This window comes from Amblyomma maculatum, chromosome 1 (assembly GCF_055883805.1).
Source record: "Amblyomma maculatum isolate TAMU_Amacu chromosome 1, ASM5588380v1, whole genome shotgun sequence".
In the NCBI taxonomy this organism is placed as follows: domain Eukaryota; kingdom Metazoa; phylum Arthropoda; class Arachnida; order Ixodida; family Ixodidae; genus Amblyomma; species Amblyomma maculatum.
Genome location: NC_139344.1, coordinates 231,937,431 through 231,952,007, shown reverse-complemented (window position 1 = coordinate 231,952,007; position 14,577 = coordinate 231,937,431). Strand labels below are relative to the sequence as shown.

The following is a 14,577-nucleotide window of genomic DNA, read 5'->3' as shown; positions in this document are numbered from 1 at the left end:
GCGATTTCGGGACCATTTGTTTAACGTTGCATACATGCCGATAGTCCCTTTTGAAACCCATGCTGAAGTGGAGGCAGCAAGTTGTTATATTCAAGAAAGTCCCTAATATGGTTAATGATGATGCGTTGTAGTGTTTTTTTTTTGCAGCAGACCGGTGAAATGGGACAATAATTTTACACACTTAAGCGGTCACTCTTCCTGTGGAATTCTTTGACAAGACCCACATGCTGTCCATCAGGTAAAGTTGCCGTGCTTGCAGAAAAAGAAAAGATAGCCGTTAAGATGTTAAGATGATCTGCGCAACAGGCTCGGCATGACAGTGAACAAAAAGAGTTTGATATGTCTTTTGGCCCTCAGAAGATTTCTTGAATATAAGAAAAGCACTCCTTCAAAAGATATGAAGTCTGAAATTTGACATAGAGAAGATGTAGCTTCCTTGACACTGTCAGTGTGGGTGAATATAGAATGAAGATATTCATTCATTATGTTAGAAACTTGTTGATTGCTGATCACATGTCTTACTGCTTTATTTCTTGCAAATGTCGATTTTCACTGCCAAGATATTGTTTATTGTTGACTAGTTATGTAGTTCAGCAACGTGCTCGAAAAATGTTGTTCATTCAATATGGGACGCTCCGGTAATATTCTTAGTTGTCTTGATTCATGGATAGCAAAGTTTTCTTGAACTGCACGGCCAGAATTTTCTTCAGTGTCTTCACAAAAGAAGCAATTTAGGCGTACAGAAACAGTTGTAAGCAATCGACAAGCATGTCCGTGAGCACAGGATAACCACCAATGCAGTATCATTATTGTGGAATGTAAAAACGGGCAGAGTAACATAGTAACCTAAAGAAGTAATATAAACCTTTTATGAGCGATATGATCCCTTAGATTTCGAACAGTTATGCATGGCCTTACATATCTGATTCCGATGTGGCCACAGGCGATGATTTCGAGTGTACAGCATTGCACATGTGCACACTTGAAGGCAGGAGGTGAGGAAAAATGGAGCGCTTGTCGCCCATGTCACACACAGAGCACTGTCAACAAACTTGCTTTAATCAATGAAACAAAACGGTGCTAGCAAGCAGCAAAACCTTGGGAAAGAACATACTTTTCTTTGGTGAGCGACATGATCCCTTCATTTTCAACGTGTCCAGTGATGCTTGGCCGATGGTAAAACATGCATTGTTGTTGAGAAAACGGTACATAAGTTTGTGCATAGATATTTTATTTTCTTGCTTTGCTCGCTTGCAGAACTCATTGACTAATGATAGCAGCACACAGCTGATGTCACCGCCTCATCTGCAGAACGAGACTGGAGGTGTAGGCGAGGCATCTGCGGGACAGGTATGTGTTACTTTCATCAACTTGAAAGCTCAGTTTTCGCAAGTGAAGTTTTCCGATAGAGTTAACCACTGTTGTAATGAAACGACTTGAATGAAGGTTTGACCTAATGTGATATGAATCAACATAAAACCCTTTGAAGTTACAAAAATTGTCTCTTGTTTCCACCCAGTCAACACTGAAGAAGGTGCCAGGTCGGCACCGAAGCATCGGTTTCTCTCGCGACTCTTTGGCTATAGTGTTGCAATCTTTATTTTCTAGTTTTTTTGCAGAGTAGGTAGATCTCTGCTGAAATGTTTTCATTCCGAGCTAAATGAAACAACAAGGCAGACAAATAAAAAAAGAGTTCAAAGCTGCTGAAATGAACGTCAAACGTTAGCTGATATCATGGGAGTGTGGGAATCATTGGACCACTGACCAGGTTTTAATTGTGATGGAAGCACACGTCGCAGACTTGGCATACATGTCCGAAAGGATATTCTACAAAGCCTTGATGGAAGCGGGCGGTGGCAGTCTTGCTTATGGTGACTGTGGGCGTTGGCTGCTGGAGTTCAATCCGTATGAACCTAGTTTACAGAGCGGAAACTCGAAGCGCGGTCAAACACGATTTGCTGAGGTTTAGCCCCTCCATGGCTGTCTGCAAACATCAAGGCAATGGAGCCGAAGCACTGGTTGGTTCCAGCAGGCCACTCCTTCATGGCTGTCTGCAAACCTCAAGGACTTTTTGAAAGGGGAGAAGCAAGGAACGCAAGCAGTAGATCCTTTGGAAGGAACATATACTGTCCAACTTCGATATAACGAGCCTCAGTGTAATGAAATTCTCAAAGTAATGAAATTTTTTTTATTTCCCAGTCTCTGTCCTATTGAAAGCCATGTATTTTTTCTCAATTTAACGAAGTAGTTTTATGCCGCACTTAACAAATCAACAAAGTTCTCATGCATCGCATGCATGTGCCAGCAGCCAGCATGACGATCTCATGAGAGCTGAAACTTTAGCCGAGACAGACCACATTTTGTACTTGCCCTTTTACGTGCTGATCTTGGCTGCAGTATGGAATCTGTGAGTAAAATTAACTCTTGGTGTATAAGCTTCTGAATACGTCATGCCATGACGTCACTGGCCGGTCGGAACGGCAAAGCGCTAACCGGAAATACCATATTTATTCGAATAATGAACCCACTTTTTATAAATAAAAATTGACATCAGTTTGAGGGGAGAGTTCAATATGGGAGAAAAGTTGACAATTTTTTTTTTCCAGAGTTGTTCATCCTTCCATCAACCAATCATCAAAGAGCACGCGGTCAGCTGCGATCATGATGCCGGCTTGAATTTAGCATTGTTTGCTTCAAAAGGCGTTGGTGCTTTCACTCCAAGCGCTTTGTGATAAAGCAAACCTACTGAAAACCAGGCTTGCGCAATTGGACAAGCCAGGCAAACCACTGCTGGCTCTCCTGCCAAGGCCGCTTGCACTGCGAAGTTTGTTCCCCCCAACCTGTGCCCGACCCGTAGAGCTAATGTCAAGAGACACCACGACGTTCTTGCTGCGTAGCATCTTGGCCCACTGCCAAGAAATGAGCTGTGGAGTGCGATGCTGCAAAACGAAGCGATGCTCTAGCGACTAACTTTTTTTTGTTTTTTCTTCAAGTTCTCAGCGGCAAAAGTGAGAGGTAGGTTCAGTAATAGAGTACGCATATGTGAGGTCTGAGCGAAAGATTGGCATGGCCAAGGTAGCCTCGCCGGCGTGAGTGATGCGAACATACAACAGCGTCCTGTCCCTAGATCGGCTGTTAGAGACTCTAGTCCCCGTTTGCAAACATTATATGATGATCATCATATCAATGGTGACATCTGGCGGTGGCTTTGAATACTAGGTGTTGTGCTCTCTGCTTTGCGCGCGCAGAGAAAAGTGATGTGTTTGCGTCCGTGTGCTATCACTCACTATACCCTTGATAAACAAAAGAACATCTGGTGCCCTTGTTAGAGCTATTACTGCTAGAGTTTCTTGCTTATTTCATGCATCGTAATTTACAAGTTCCCATCTAATAGCAGTGTTCCACAAACCTGTTACTTTATTTGGACAGCTAAATCATGGCAACCTCGACGTAACGAAATTCGCGATTTGGTGAAATGTTCGGCTGCAAGAATTTCGTTATATCAAGGTCAGTGAGTGACATGACCGTTTTGGTTTGAACAGTTGTCAGTTCAGTTCAGTCGTTCAGTCGTGTCCGACTCTTCGTGACCCTATGGACCATGTCACGCCACTCTTTCCGGTCTCTCACTATCTTCCTAACATCACATAACTTCATCTGCAGTGCCTCGAGGATGCCATCTAACCATCGCGTTCGCTGCCTACCCCTTCTCCGGTGACCCTCAACCTTTCCCAACATCAAATCTTTTTCCAGCGACTCCTCTCTTCTCATCAGATGACCAAAGTAGCTGAGCTTTAACTTCAGAATTTGACCCTCCAATGAGCAGTCAGGGTTTATGGTCGACAATATCGACTGATTTAATCTTCTGGCAGTCCAAGGAACTCTCAAGAGTCTTCTCCAGCACCACAATTCAAACGCGTCAATTCTTCGGCGGTCAGCCTTTTTCACAGTTGTGCATAGTCTTATATATCTAATTCGGATTTGGTCACAGGCGATGATTTTGAGTGTACAGCATTGCACATGCGCACACCTAAAAAGGAAAAAGGGAGTGCTCGTCATCCATGTCACACACAGGGAGCACTATCGACGAACTTGCTTCAATCAATGAAAGGAAATAGTGCTAGCAAGCAGCAAAACCTTGGGAAAGAACATACTTTTTTTTTGGTGAGCGACATGATCCCTTCATTTTCAACGTGCCCAGTGATGCTTGGCCGACGGTAAAACATGCATTGTTGTTGAGGAAACGGTACATAAGTTTGTGCATAGATATTTTATTTTCTTGCTTTGCTCGCTTGCAGAACTCATCAACTAATGACAGCAGCACACAGCTGATGTCACCGCCTCATCTGCAGAACGAGACTGGAGGTGTGGGCGAGGCATCTGCGGGACAGGTATGTGTTACTTTCTTCAACTTGAAAACTCAGTTTTCATGGCAGTTTTATGGCAAAGCAGCTGTCTCAGCTGCTGCTTTGAGCAAAAATAAGAGGACAAAGAAAAAAGAAATGAGGCAAGCAGTGTGTGCCCGTCGCTGCCACACGCTTGCTTGCGAGCTCTCGTGCGCTGGTAGCTGGAACTATTTATATCTATAGTGATTAGTGAACTAGATTAGCGGTAACACCGAAGAGCGCAGTGATGGAAGGCAAGACTAGGTTAACTTGGGCAACGGTTGCGGGCAAGCAGGACTTTGCTCCTCACTCCACAGCGGCGCAACCACTCTCGGAGACCCCGGACTCGCTACCCTCCTCTTCCGGCCCCTCTCAGAAACTCCTCATGCAAGCTGCAGTCCAGTGGAGGCTGCTGCCGTAGTCGCACCCTCAGTGCGATAGCGGAATGTTTTGCGGCTTCCATAACTTCAGACAATTCTGATTTACTGTGAACACTTTCAAGGTAGTTTCTCATCGGTTCAGTTCTTAAACTGGTTTTCATTGTGTATTGTCATTTCGAGTCTTCACGTGAAAACTGCATATAATGGAAAAATCGTCGACATTTTACAATTTTTTGTTATAACCAGGTTTAACTGCATTGAAGAAAAAATGCAAGAACAGAAAATGAGTTGAACTATGGACGGGAATAAAAAAGATTTACAAGGTAATGACCCTTGAAGAAACGTTTGTAAAAAAAGTTCTAGAGCATAAAAAAAATCATTTAAATCTTTCTTGCAACTTGCCAATGAAATCTTCAAATTATAGCTCAAAATGTGCTTTAAGGTAGAAAAAAATTGGTAGTGATTCAAACGCTGTCCTGCCCCTTTAAGGGGGGATGCGGGGCTAAAATCACAATTGTCACAAAAAAAAAAATGTTTTTAAATTTTTTGTGTTTTGAATTATGCATGTATTAAAGAAACTTCTCACCAAGTTATCTGCGCAGTAGAACAATTAAAATTAAATTTTTTGCGAGATGGGGAGCACTGGCCATTTCAAGATGCAGCTTCATAATGGGCTAGAAGTAGGGTGCGGTGTGTATCCTGAACTTAGAAGGCTTATTTTTCATGTTCTCTAGCTAAAAAGGACCTGCTATCAAGAGCACAGCAGACAGCTAAAAAAAAAACAGAAAAGAGTTTGTTTTCAAGGATGCAGGATTGAATCCTGGCCTCGGCGGACGCTTTTGATGGAGGCGAAAAAGCTAGGTGCCCGTGTGCTGTGCGATGTCAGTGCATATTAAAATCAAGTGATCGAAATTTACGGAGTCCTCCACTATGGTGGGTGTCTCTCATAGCCTCCTGGGTCGCTTTGGGATGTTGAACCCCACAAACCAAACCAATGGAAGCAAATTTTGGGTCGTGGCAGCAGCGGATTGACTGGTAAACTGAATTAAAAGCTAGGTTTGACTAAAGCAGAGCAGGTAACTTTCAGACGCTATTCTCGCACTACTGGGAGCCTGGCTAACTAAAGTGCTCGACAAGTGGAGACAGAATATGAAGCCTAGACAAAGAGGCACGCCCAGCAAGCAATCAAGGAAAGTATTTCATGAGCGCTGGACAGTTTTAAAGCTCAGAAAATAAAAAAAATATTCAACTCGAAGCAATCACTGCAGAGCAGTGTCTTGTTGAAAACGACAACCCAACATTTGCACTAGGCCACTTTGGTACATTGATTTAGGCTGTAAATTTGAATATTATGTTTGAAACCTTTCCTAACTCATTTTTCTCAGTTTGCACTGTTTGCAAGAGCCCAACCGTCAGGAAACTACCATCTCCAAATCTTTTGCCAAAGGCTGCTTTCAAGGTGGTTTCTGAACTAATACAGCGCGTTGCACAATTAGAGCGCGATGTAGAATGCTTCTTCCAGCTAAACCGTGGAATCTTCGCAGTTAAAATTTTGCACAGAAAGGGCATTTTGTCGCTAGTATTTTTTAATGCGAAATTTGTTTGGGGTACTTGCCTGATTCGATCAAAAGAAGTCCAGTGTTCCCATCTTATGCGGCGGCGACGACGCCAGACGAGCCGCTGCCCCAGCGATGGTATTGGTGGCGCCACCTCATGCTGCTACAACTCTGTAGCAGGAAAAGAGGGGCGAACATTTCTGGCAAAAGGTTTGAGTTGTTGTAAGCAGCATGAGGTGGCGCCACCAGTACCATCACTGGGGCAGCGGCTAGTCTAGCGTCGTCGCCGCCGCATAAGATGGGAACATTTCACTTCTTTTGATCGAATCAGGCAAGTACCCCAAACAAATTTGGTATTAAAAAATACTAGCAACAAAATACCATATCTGTGCAAAATTTGAACTGCGAGGATTCCGCGATTTAGCTGGGAGAAGCATTCTACATCGCGCCTCTAATTGTGCAACACGCTATATTTTGTTGGGGACAAAATAATGTACCTTACTGATTCTTAATCATTGCACAATAAAAATTCTTTATCAAATATGTGACATACTATACTGGCAGGAAAAATGAAGTTCATTTTTAAAGTGCTCAGAATTCTACAAAAATGTCAAAGAACCGTTCCATAATTGGCCTTATCCTGCACAATGAACTATCTAGACGTTATCTAGGCACGAACGGTTAGTACATCTTCATGATTCTTAAAATGATAATTTTCCTAAGCTGACACACTCAATTATTCATCATGTAAACTACAACCTTTCTTCTCTTTGGGCTAAGGTGATAAAACTATTGATATATATTCTAATAAGAGGAAGATAAGCCATCTCCAAAAATGTTATTAAAATTGGTGCAACAGTTCAAAAGTTGACCCTTTAGCCCTGCTCCCCCGTAAAGGGGATGCAAAGCTTTAGTAAAAGGTCAACTTTTGATCGGTTGCACCAATTTTGATAAAATAATGAGGCAGATATTCCCCCCTTGTTGTGGGTTTGCCGGGCACTGAAGCCGACGAGATTTGGCACCTGATGGCAGTGGGCCTTTCACCGAACAACCCATCTTCGTACATTGCATAGACTCAAAGGCCTTATCATCATTCTCTCTTGACCTTTATTAGAACAGCCAACCTTTTTTCTTTCATTTAATAGCCTTTTAATTTTTTTTACATATTCCTTTATGCCCTGAGGCAATAAACAACTTTATTAAGAAAAAAAATTTGATAAAATTTTCGGGGATGGCTTATCTTCCTCTTATTAGAATATATTCCGAGTTTTATCACCTTAGCATGAATAAAAAAGAAGTAGCTGTCATAATGAGTAATTAAATTTATCTGCTACCCTGTTGCTTACGGCTTTTTGGTATTAGACCCTGTAATGATATTTTTGAAGTGCTAGCACCTAGTGAGCTTGACGGCTTGTTGAGTTCTGTAGCTAGCAGAGCCAGAATAAACCCAGGCAGTCAGTTTGAATAGTGAACTCGGCTCTATCTAAGTAGAGATCAAACTTCTTGAGGGCAAAAACAATCGTCAAGCACTCTTTCTCACTTGCTGAGTAGTTTTTCTGCTCCTCACGAAAGAGCATGGCTTGCAAATGCCACAGGGCAGGGGCCACCATTGTGTTCTTGGAGCAACTTAGCACCAATGCCATACTCACTTGAATTGACCTGTGTTTGTTGAGATGTGGAAGCCGCAGGCTCGCTGTGCGGTGCGGGCGATGGCATTAAAGCCTGAAATGATTCCTCCGTAGCAGTCCAGGTCCATGCCGCTCCTTGGCACAGCAACTGGTGAAGAGGGTGCATGAGGTCTGTGCAGTTGGAGATGAAATGCCAGTAGAAGCCCACCATACCCAGGAAGCACAGACTTTTCACGTTTGTTCGCTGAGGGTACTGCAGGATGGCTTGGAGTTTCTTGTCGTTCGGCCTCACAGTTCTTTGCTTCGATGATGAACGCCTGCTTGAATGTTCCTTGGGTTTACAGTCAACCCTGCGTTCTGCATTTGCTGCAACATGTCCTACAAATGTGTCAAGAGGTGCTCCACATTTTTAGAAAACATCATCATCCATGTATGCCATGGTGTAGTTAAATTTCACATCTCCAAGGGCTATGTCCATCATTCTTTGGAAGGTAGATGCATGAATTCGAACCAGCCTCGTGAACATGTAAATGCAGTATTCTCGATGTCCTGGCTAGCAATAGGTATCTGCAGGAAGCCTCTGCTGCCGTCCAATGTCGTGAACACTTGTGCCAAACCTACTGAGTACATGACTGCATAAGTGGACGAGAAAAGATACGAGTCTCTTCTGGTTACGGTGTTTAACCTCCGATAGTCTACACACAAGCGTGTGATGCCATTTTTCTTTGGGGTCAATACCGCTGGGAATGCCCAAGGACGTTTTCTTACCACTCCGGTGTTGATAATTTTTTGGAGAGCTCTGCCCACGAGAGCTCGTTTGTGGATGCTTAGCAGTCTTGGGTTGAAGCGTATAGGGACCTTGCGCTGGAGTTTTGAGTAGGGTGGTGCCACCTTGTGGCGGCCAAGAAAAGCCTGACTGGGTAGTACAACGGCGGCTCTGCCTATGCTGCAGCACATATCTCGCAGGCTTTCTAGGTCGATTCGTGCTTCTTTTTGCCCCTTCATGAGTGTGAAAAGAGTCGTCATGTATCATGGACATCACTGTGAACCAGCAGTGGCCTAACATTAAAAAAAAAAAGCGCTGCGGCTGCCTTCCGGCGAAATGTTCAAAGCATGTGGCATTGTTCTTGCCGTACCATCCGTCGCGAAACATCGTTACCGCTGCTATTTTCAATTGCATCGTAGGGTGCCACGGGCAAGTTAACAATTTCCTTGTTCAACTCTACTGCTTTCTTTCAAGTCGCTCGGAACGGGGCTATGAGATTGGTACGGGCGGTCATGTGCATGCATGCACTGGTTGGAGAAACGCCATTCGCTCTAAGCTGCCCGCTCCGCCGGCTCAGAGCTGAAATTGTATAGAGTACAGCTATATATTTATCTGTGATCGAGAGCGAAACAGTCTGTTATGCAACTGTTTTCGGCAGCTGTGTAAGTAAGAACTGCATGTGCGTATGTCAAGCAACGAAAGGTGAAGACGATAAACAGTTTACTGAAAACGTTTGCTATCTCGATGAAAGCAGCCATTCACTTTCAAGAGAAAACTGTAATAGACGTCATTTGGGGCATACTTATAATTACTAAGCAGCCGACAATAGCGGCATTGTCAAAATAGCATTTCGGTCATGCACCGCGCGTTCTTGATCTGATAGAGTGCTTAATTCTAATATACAAAGTCCCCACTGCCCCCAACAGGCAAAAGCTCTGTCTTGAGAGCTGCAAGCACATAAATCAAAGGCTATTAGCAGTTGAGCAGTGAAACAAGGTCAGCGTGCCTTCTGATACCTGCACCTAATGACGAACACAAGCGCCTGCTGCGGTGTAATTTGAACGTTTCTGCAGTCCCAACTTCAGCTTTCTGTGGGACTTTCCAGTACGTGGATTGTATTTCCAAACATTACGAGTGGGACTTATCAGCTAAACGGTGCGTAAAAAGCAAAAACCAGCTTAGGATCAACTTAAAAAATCGCATGCATGCATTGAAAGCAAACCCCAACGGCATATGCACGGCCGGCTCAAGGTGCCCAATCGAAAGGACTTTTTGTACCTCAGAGGGGTTGTTTACGCTGCTTGTCCAAGTTGCAGTTTCGTGTATACTCTTGCTTCAGCTCAGCTGCGTGTAAAGGTTTCGTAGAGCTCCACGAATTTGCGCGACACTCGCCTGGCTATGTCGACTGGCAGCGCGCCAAGACTTCGCCTCCGATTGCTGCATGTCGTATAGTGCCTGACGTTGGATTATTTATTGCCTTTATTCACGTTGTGACAGCCCTAAAGGAATTTTCAGCGCCTTAGTTTCGTTGTAATTCATACATAATAGAAATTAAAGCGGTGGATCCATACTGACTCTATGCATTTGAATGCAGACGCCGGCAATTTGTACTACCCAGCAGATGCCTAGGGGGCGCTTTTTAACGCCGTTTTCGCGGCGCCCCCTGGGCAGCGCAAGGCTCCTACGGGCTGGGCATCACCTGTGTCGATGCGATGCTGTAGCAAGTTTAGTTCTCCCGGCGTTTCTGGGAAGATAGCTGAGAAGGGTTGCAGTACTGCACTTAACTGACGACTATGTGCTGCTGTACCTGTTAACGACTTGAGAATGTCTTCAATGCCGGTTGCTCGCGCACTGCTCTGCTCCAGTGTGGAATGGGGATGACAGGGATTGTGATGGAGTGGCCCTAAAATTGGCTTGTGGCATGCTAGCATCATAACTGTACTGTCCCGACTTTAAATTAACTGTAATGCCATTCTTCGCAATGAAATCAGGGCAAAAAATGACAGAGCATACAAGCCCCTGCAGATATGAAAAACGTCGTGAGTTTCTGGCCATCAAAGCAGATTTTCATTCTGATCGCTTTCGTGGCTTTGGCTGCTTGGCTACCAGCCATGCGACGTTTTGTGTGTACCTGTTTCAAGGTACGGCAGGTTTCCGTGCATTTGATGTCGTCGCTGAACACAGACGTGGTTGCACTGGTATCCAAGGGTACTGGAAATTAACAGTCTGTCCCTCACACAGTTATGATTGGTACATTCGCAGAATCGCCTCCTTGTACTCGTAAGGCAGACGGCAAGCAAATGATGGATGTTGGAGAGATACTACCTTAGGGGTTTTGTGGCTCATGTGATGGCTGATAGTGGTAGTCAGTAGTAGCAGTGGTTGCAGTGGTAATCTGCTGCTTGTGCGGCAACACGCCTTTGACAGTGGTCCGGGTTAGAGTCGCAGAAGGAAGGGAGTGGGCACTCTTTTGGCTGAACTCAGTACAGTCGCTGACTGATTTTTCGGACTCCAAAAATTCGGACATACTCTATTATTCGGACTGCTTCGCAGAACCGTCACCCTTCCCATAGGCCTAATGCATAACAAATACCGAAATTTCGGACACTCGCAACCTCTCATTTGATTTATCAGACCCTACTCGAGCCAACTCGATCGACAGCAGCTACCTACACCGACGCTGACTAAAGCATGAAGCGCCATTTTCGTTTTGGAATGAGCTTCCTTACCGCCCCACGAGGTGGCGGTAGGGGCGGAGTCCGCTCATCATCGTTTTTGTGTGTTCCAGCACAATGGCTAGTTTCGATCTCGCCCGTCCAAATCCAGGTCAAATCCAGTAGCCGCTGGCCCGGTCGTCTCTTCTTTCTTCTTTCTGACGGCGTGCGGTGCAGTTATAGCAGGCCGCGGAAAGTCAGGGGCACTTCCGTCCCGTCTAATTCTCCCAAGCGGGGGCGAAAGGAGGAAAGGAAAAGCTGGGAGGAGGACTTCTCCCTTGCGCCTAAATTTTCCCCTCGCACTGACGGCGCCGCCAACTCCGCTGCGTGGCTTGCTTCGTCCTCGCATAAATCGCTGCAACCGTTACGACTCCGCTCGTTTTGAATTAGAACCGTCGTCTGCGTAGCCTAGCGCTGTGAATTCTCTGCGTGTTGGCTTATCGGCCGAAGTCGCGATTTTTCGTCGCGGTTCTTTTATTCTGTGCATCTCACTCATTCTGGCTCTTTGCCCCTTTGTGAGACGAGAGACTTGTCTGCATGCAGCTCCAGTTCCATGGACCCATCTTGTCTGCTGATTGTGCTGGCCATTGCACTCGGCGATATCCGCTGTAGTTTGTATTGTTGAACTTGTTAACTTCATGTGCTGTGGAGAGACGTAAGTGCGTTTCGAAGAAGACTGTTCTTCCAGGAAGGGTAGTGTAAATTTTTAATCATGCATTTTGGTTATGTATAGCACAGTTACATGTGATTACTTGCATCAAATACCAACCACTAGGTAACTAGAACGCAGGTATTTGCTCCATGTTTCTACATTGCTTTGATGGTATGGAATGCGTAGAATGAATATGTGCATCATTTATTTAATTTCATGTTAACTGTACACATGCTGACAGAAGCAGTGCCGGCAAACTGGGTTCTTTTGTAGTGATAAAGCAAGCATGCAAGCGCAGAACACAGAACACTACTGTAACCTGTTGGCTATGTAAAGTGTGTGTGTGTGTGTGTGTGTGTGTGTGTGTGTGTGTGTGTGTGTGTGTGTGTGTGTGTGTGTGTGTGTGTGTGTGTGAGAGAGAGAGGGATACCTCGTCGCATCTTTTCATTTCCTGTTTCACATGCAGTTAATAAAAAAGGGAAACGATATCTGCTGTTCTCTGTGCTATTTCTTGCTGCGGTCGGGTGCGCTTGCTCGCGAGCGCCTGCGCCCTCGAGAGCGCTTTGCTTGTGGTTTTTCTTTCCATCACACTGTTCTGCCGCGAGCCGGTCGCGCCGCGGCAGAACGATGATGCGGTAGAAAATCCACGGGCAGAGCGTTCTCTCGGGCGCGGGCGCACGCGAGCGCGCGACCTGCGCTGCTTGAAGCAACCTACCGACACCCCCTTCAGCACACCATTTTTTTTGGACCGGTCCGCTAGACGGCCTCCCCTGTCAAGTCCATTTTTTACGCGCCCCCTCCCGCTATAAAGGGGAGTTTGGCTCTAGCGTCTAATTTGTGGCCGCTGGGAGGTATGGGGAGTTTCACACCCCTGGTTATAGTGTGCAGTGTTCATTCTACTTGTGTTGCTTGTGTGTTGTGTAAGCCTAGCAGTGAGACCAACGAAGCACACGAAAATGGCGCCAACATCGGGGCTGTCAGCGTTGGGGAATTCAGCTAAGAAGCGCGGCAAATACGCAATGATGACAATGGCGAAGAAGATTGCAGTGATCCATCAAGTGCAGAATGGCCGCCTGCAGAGCGAAGTTGCCCTGGAGTTCGGCATCTCGAAGCAGACTGTGTCGGACTATATGAAAACAAAATGGAGATTTTGAATGAATCATTGAAGTCTTCTTCCCCCCTCCCCCCCTCCCCCCCCAGTGCTGGAAAGAAAACATTTCAGAGAGGGCAGCCACCCGAAGCTCGAAGAAGCGCTCCACATGTGGCTGTGTGCGACAGTTGCAAAGAGGATCCCAGTGTCGGGCGATCTTCTGAAACAAAAGGCGGAGGCCTTCGCACTGCGAATGACCATCGAAGGCTTTAAGTTTAGCGATGGCTAGCTTCGTAATTTTAAGAAGAGGTACGTTCTGACTTTCAAGAAGATGTGCGGCGAGAGTGGTGTCGTGGACCAGACTCTTGTAACAAATTACTGCTCCGACAGACTGGAGTCGCTGCTGGACTGATTTTCGCCTGATGTCTTCAATTGTGATGAAACAGGCCTTTTTTATAAGGTGTTACCCGAGAAGACACTGTCCGTGTTTGGCGACCCCTGCCACGGCGGAAGGCACAGCAAAGACCGGGTCACAGTGATGGTTGGCAGCAGCATGTCGGGAAACAAAAAGTTCCCGATTCTTGTGATTGGGGAATCAAAGAGCCCGAGATGCTTCAAGGGGGTAAAAACATTGCCCGTGTGGTATGAAGCCAACTCGAAGGCTTGGATTATGCAGCATCTTTTCGCTGCCTATGTATGCAAGCTGGACCGGAAATTCAAGGCCCAAAATCGCAAGGTGTTACTCTTTGTGGACAGTTGCGGTGCACATGGCCACATTGATGACCTGGAATCCATTCAGTTGGAATTCCTGCCACCAAACACAATGAGCGTCCTTCAACCCATAGACCAGGGTGTGATTAAAAATTTGAAGGTGCTATACAGAGCACGCTTCTGAGCCACATGGTTCTGTGCATTGACACCGGCAAGCAGTATGCTGTAACTCTGCTGTCGGCGATCAGCATGTTTGCTGACGCCTGGCAGGCAGTGACGGCAGCCATACTCCGAAACTGCTTTCGGCGTGCTGAATTTGTTGGACTTGACGAAGCGGATGCCGCGGCCCAGGATCTCCCGTCCGACATGCTTTCCACAGCTGGCGAACATGTGCTGCAAGACTTGCGCAGTGGCGGCAGGGTGATCCCAGACGCTGTAACCTTTGAGAACTTTTCAAATGCCGACAGTGCAGCACTCACATGCGTGGAGCTGGACGATGACTAGATAATTCATCAGGTGTCTGTTGTCCCGCCTGACAATGAATCTGAGTCAGAGGACGACGCACCACCTGTTCCGCTGCCGTCGCTTGCAGACCTTGTGAATGCGGTGACGATGCTTGCAGCTGCCTACAGGGATAGCACGACCCTTTCCGAGATTCAAGCCGATCTGATTGCTCGCAAACGGAGGAGCATCCAGCA

General features: G+C 45.9%; 1 protein-coding gene across 4 annotated transcripts in view; it reads left to right on the top strand.

Annotated features, from left to right (window-relative positions):
• Positions 1-14,577, top strand: part of LOC146205891 (uncharacterized) — a 92,421-nt gene that overhangs the window by 31,867 nt on the left and 45,977 nt on the right. For 2 of the 4 annotated variants that reach the window (XM_084590554.1, XM_084590553.1), the window contains 2 exons: positions 1,258-1,350; positions 4,296-4,388. The exons of the other annotated variants lie outside the window; for them this stretch is intronic. In XM_084590554.1, coding sequence (XP_084446680.1) covers positions 1,258-1,350; positions 4,296-4,388 — 186 coding nt within the window. The remainder of the gene's footprint in view (positions 1-1,257; positions 1,351-4,295; positions 4,389-14,577) is intronic. 4 annotated transcript variants of the gene reach the window in all.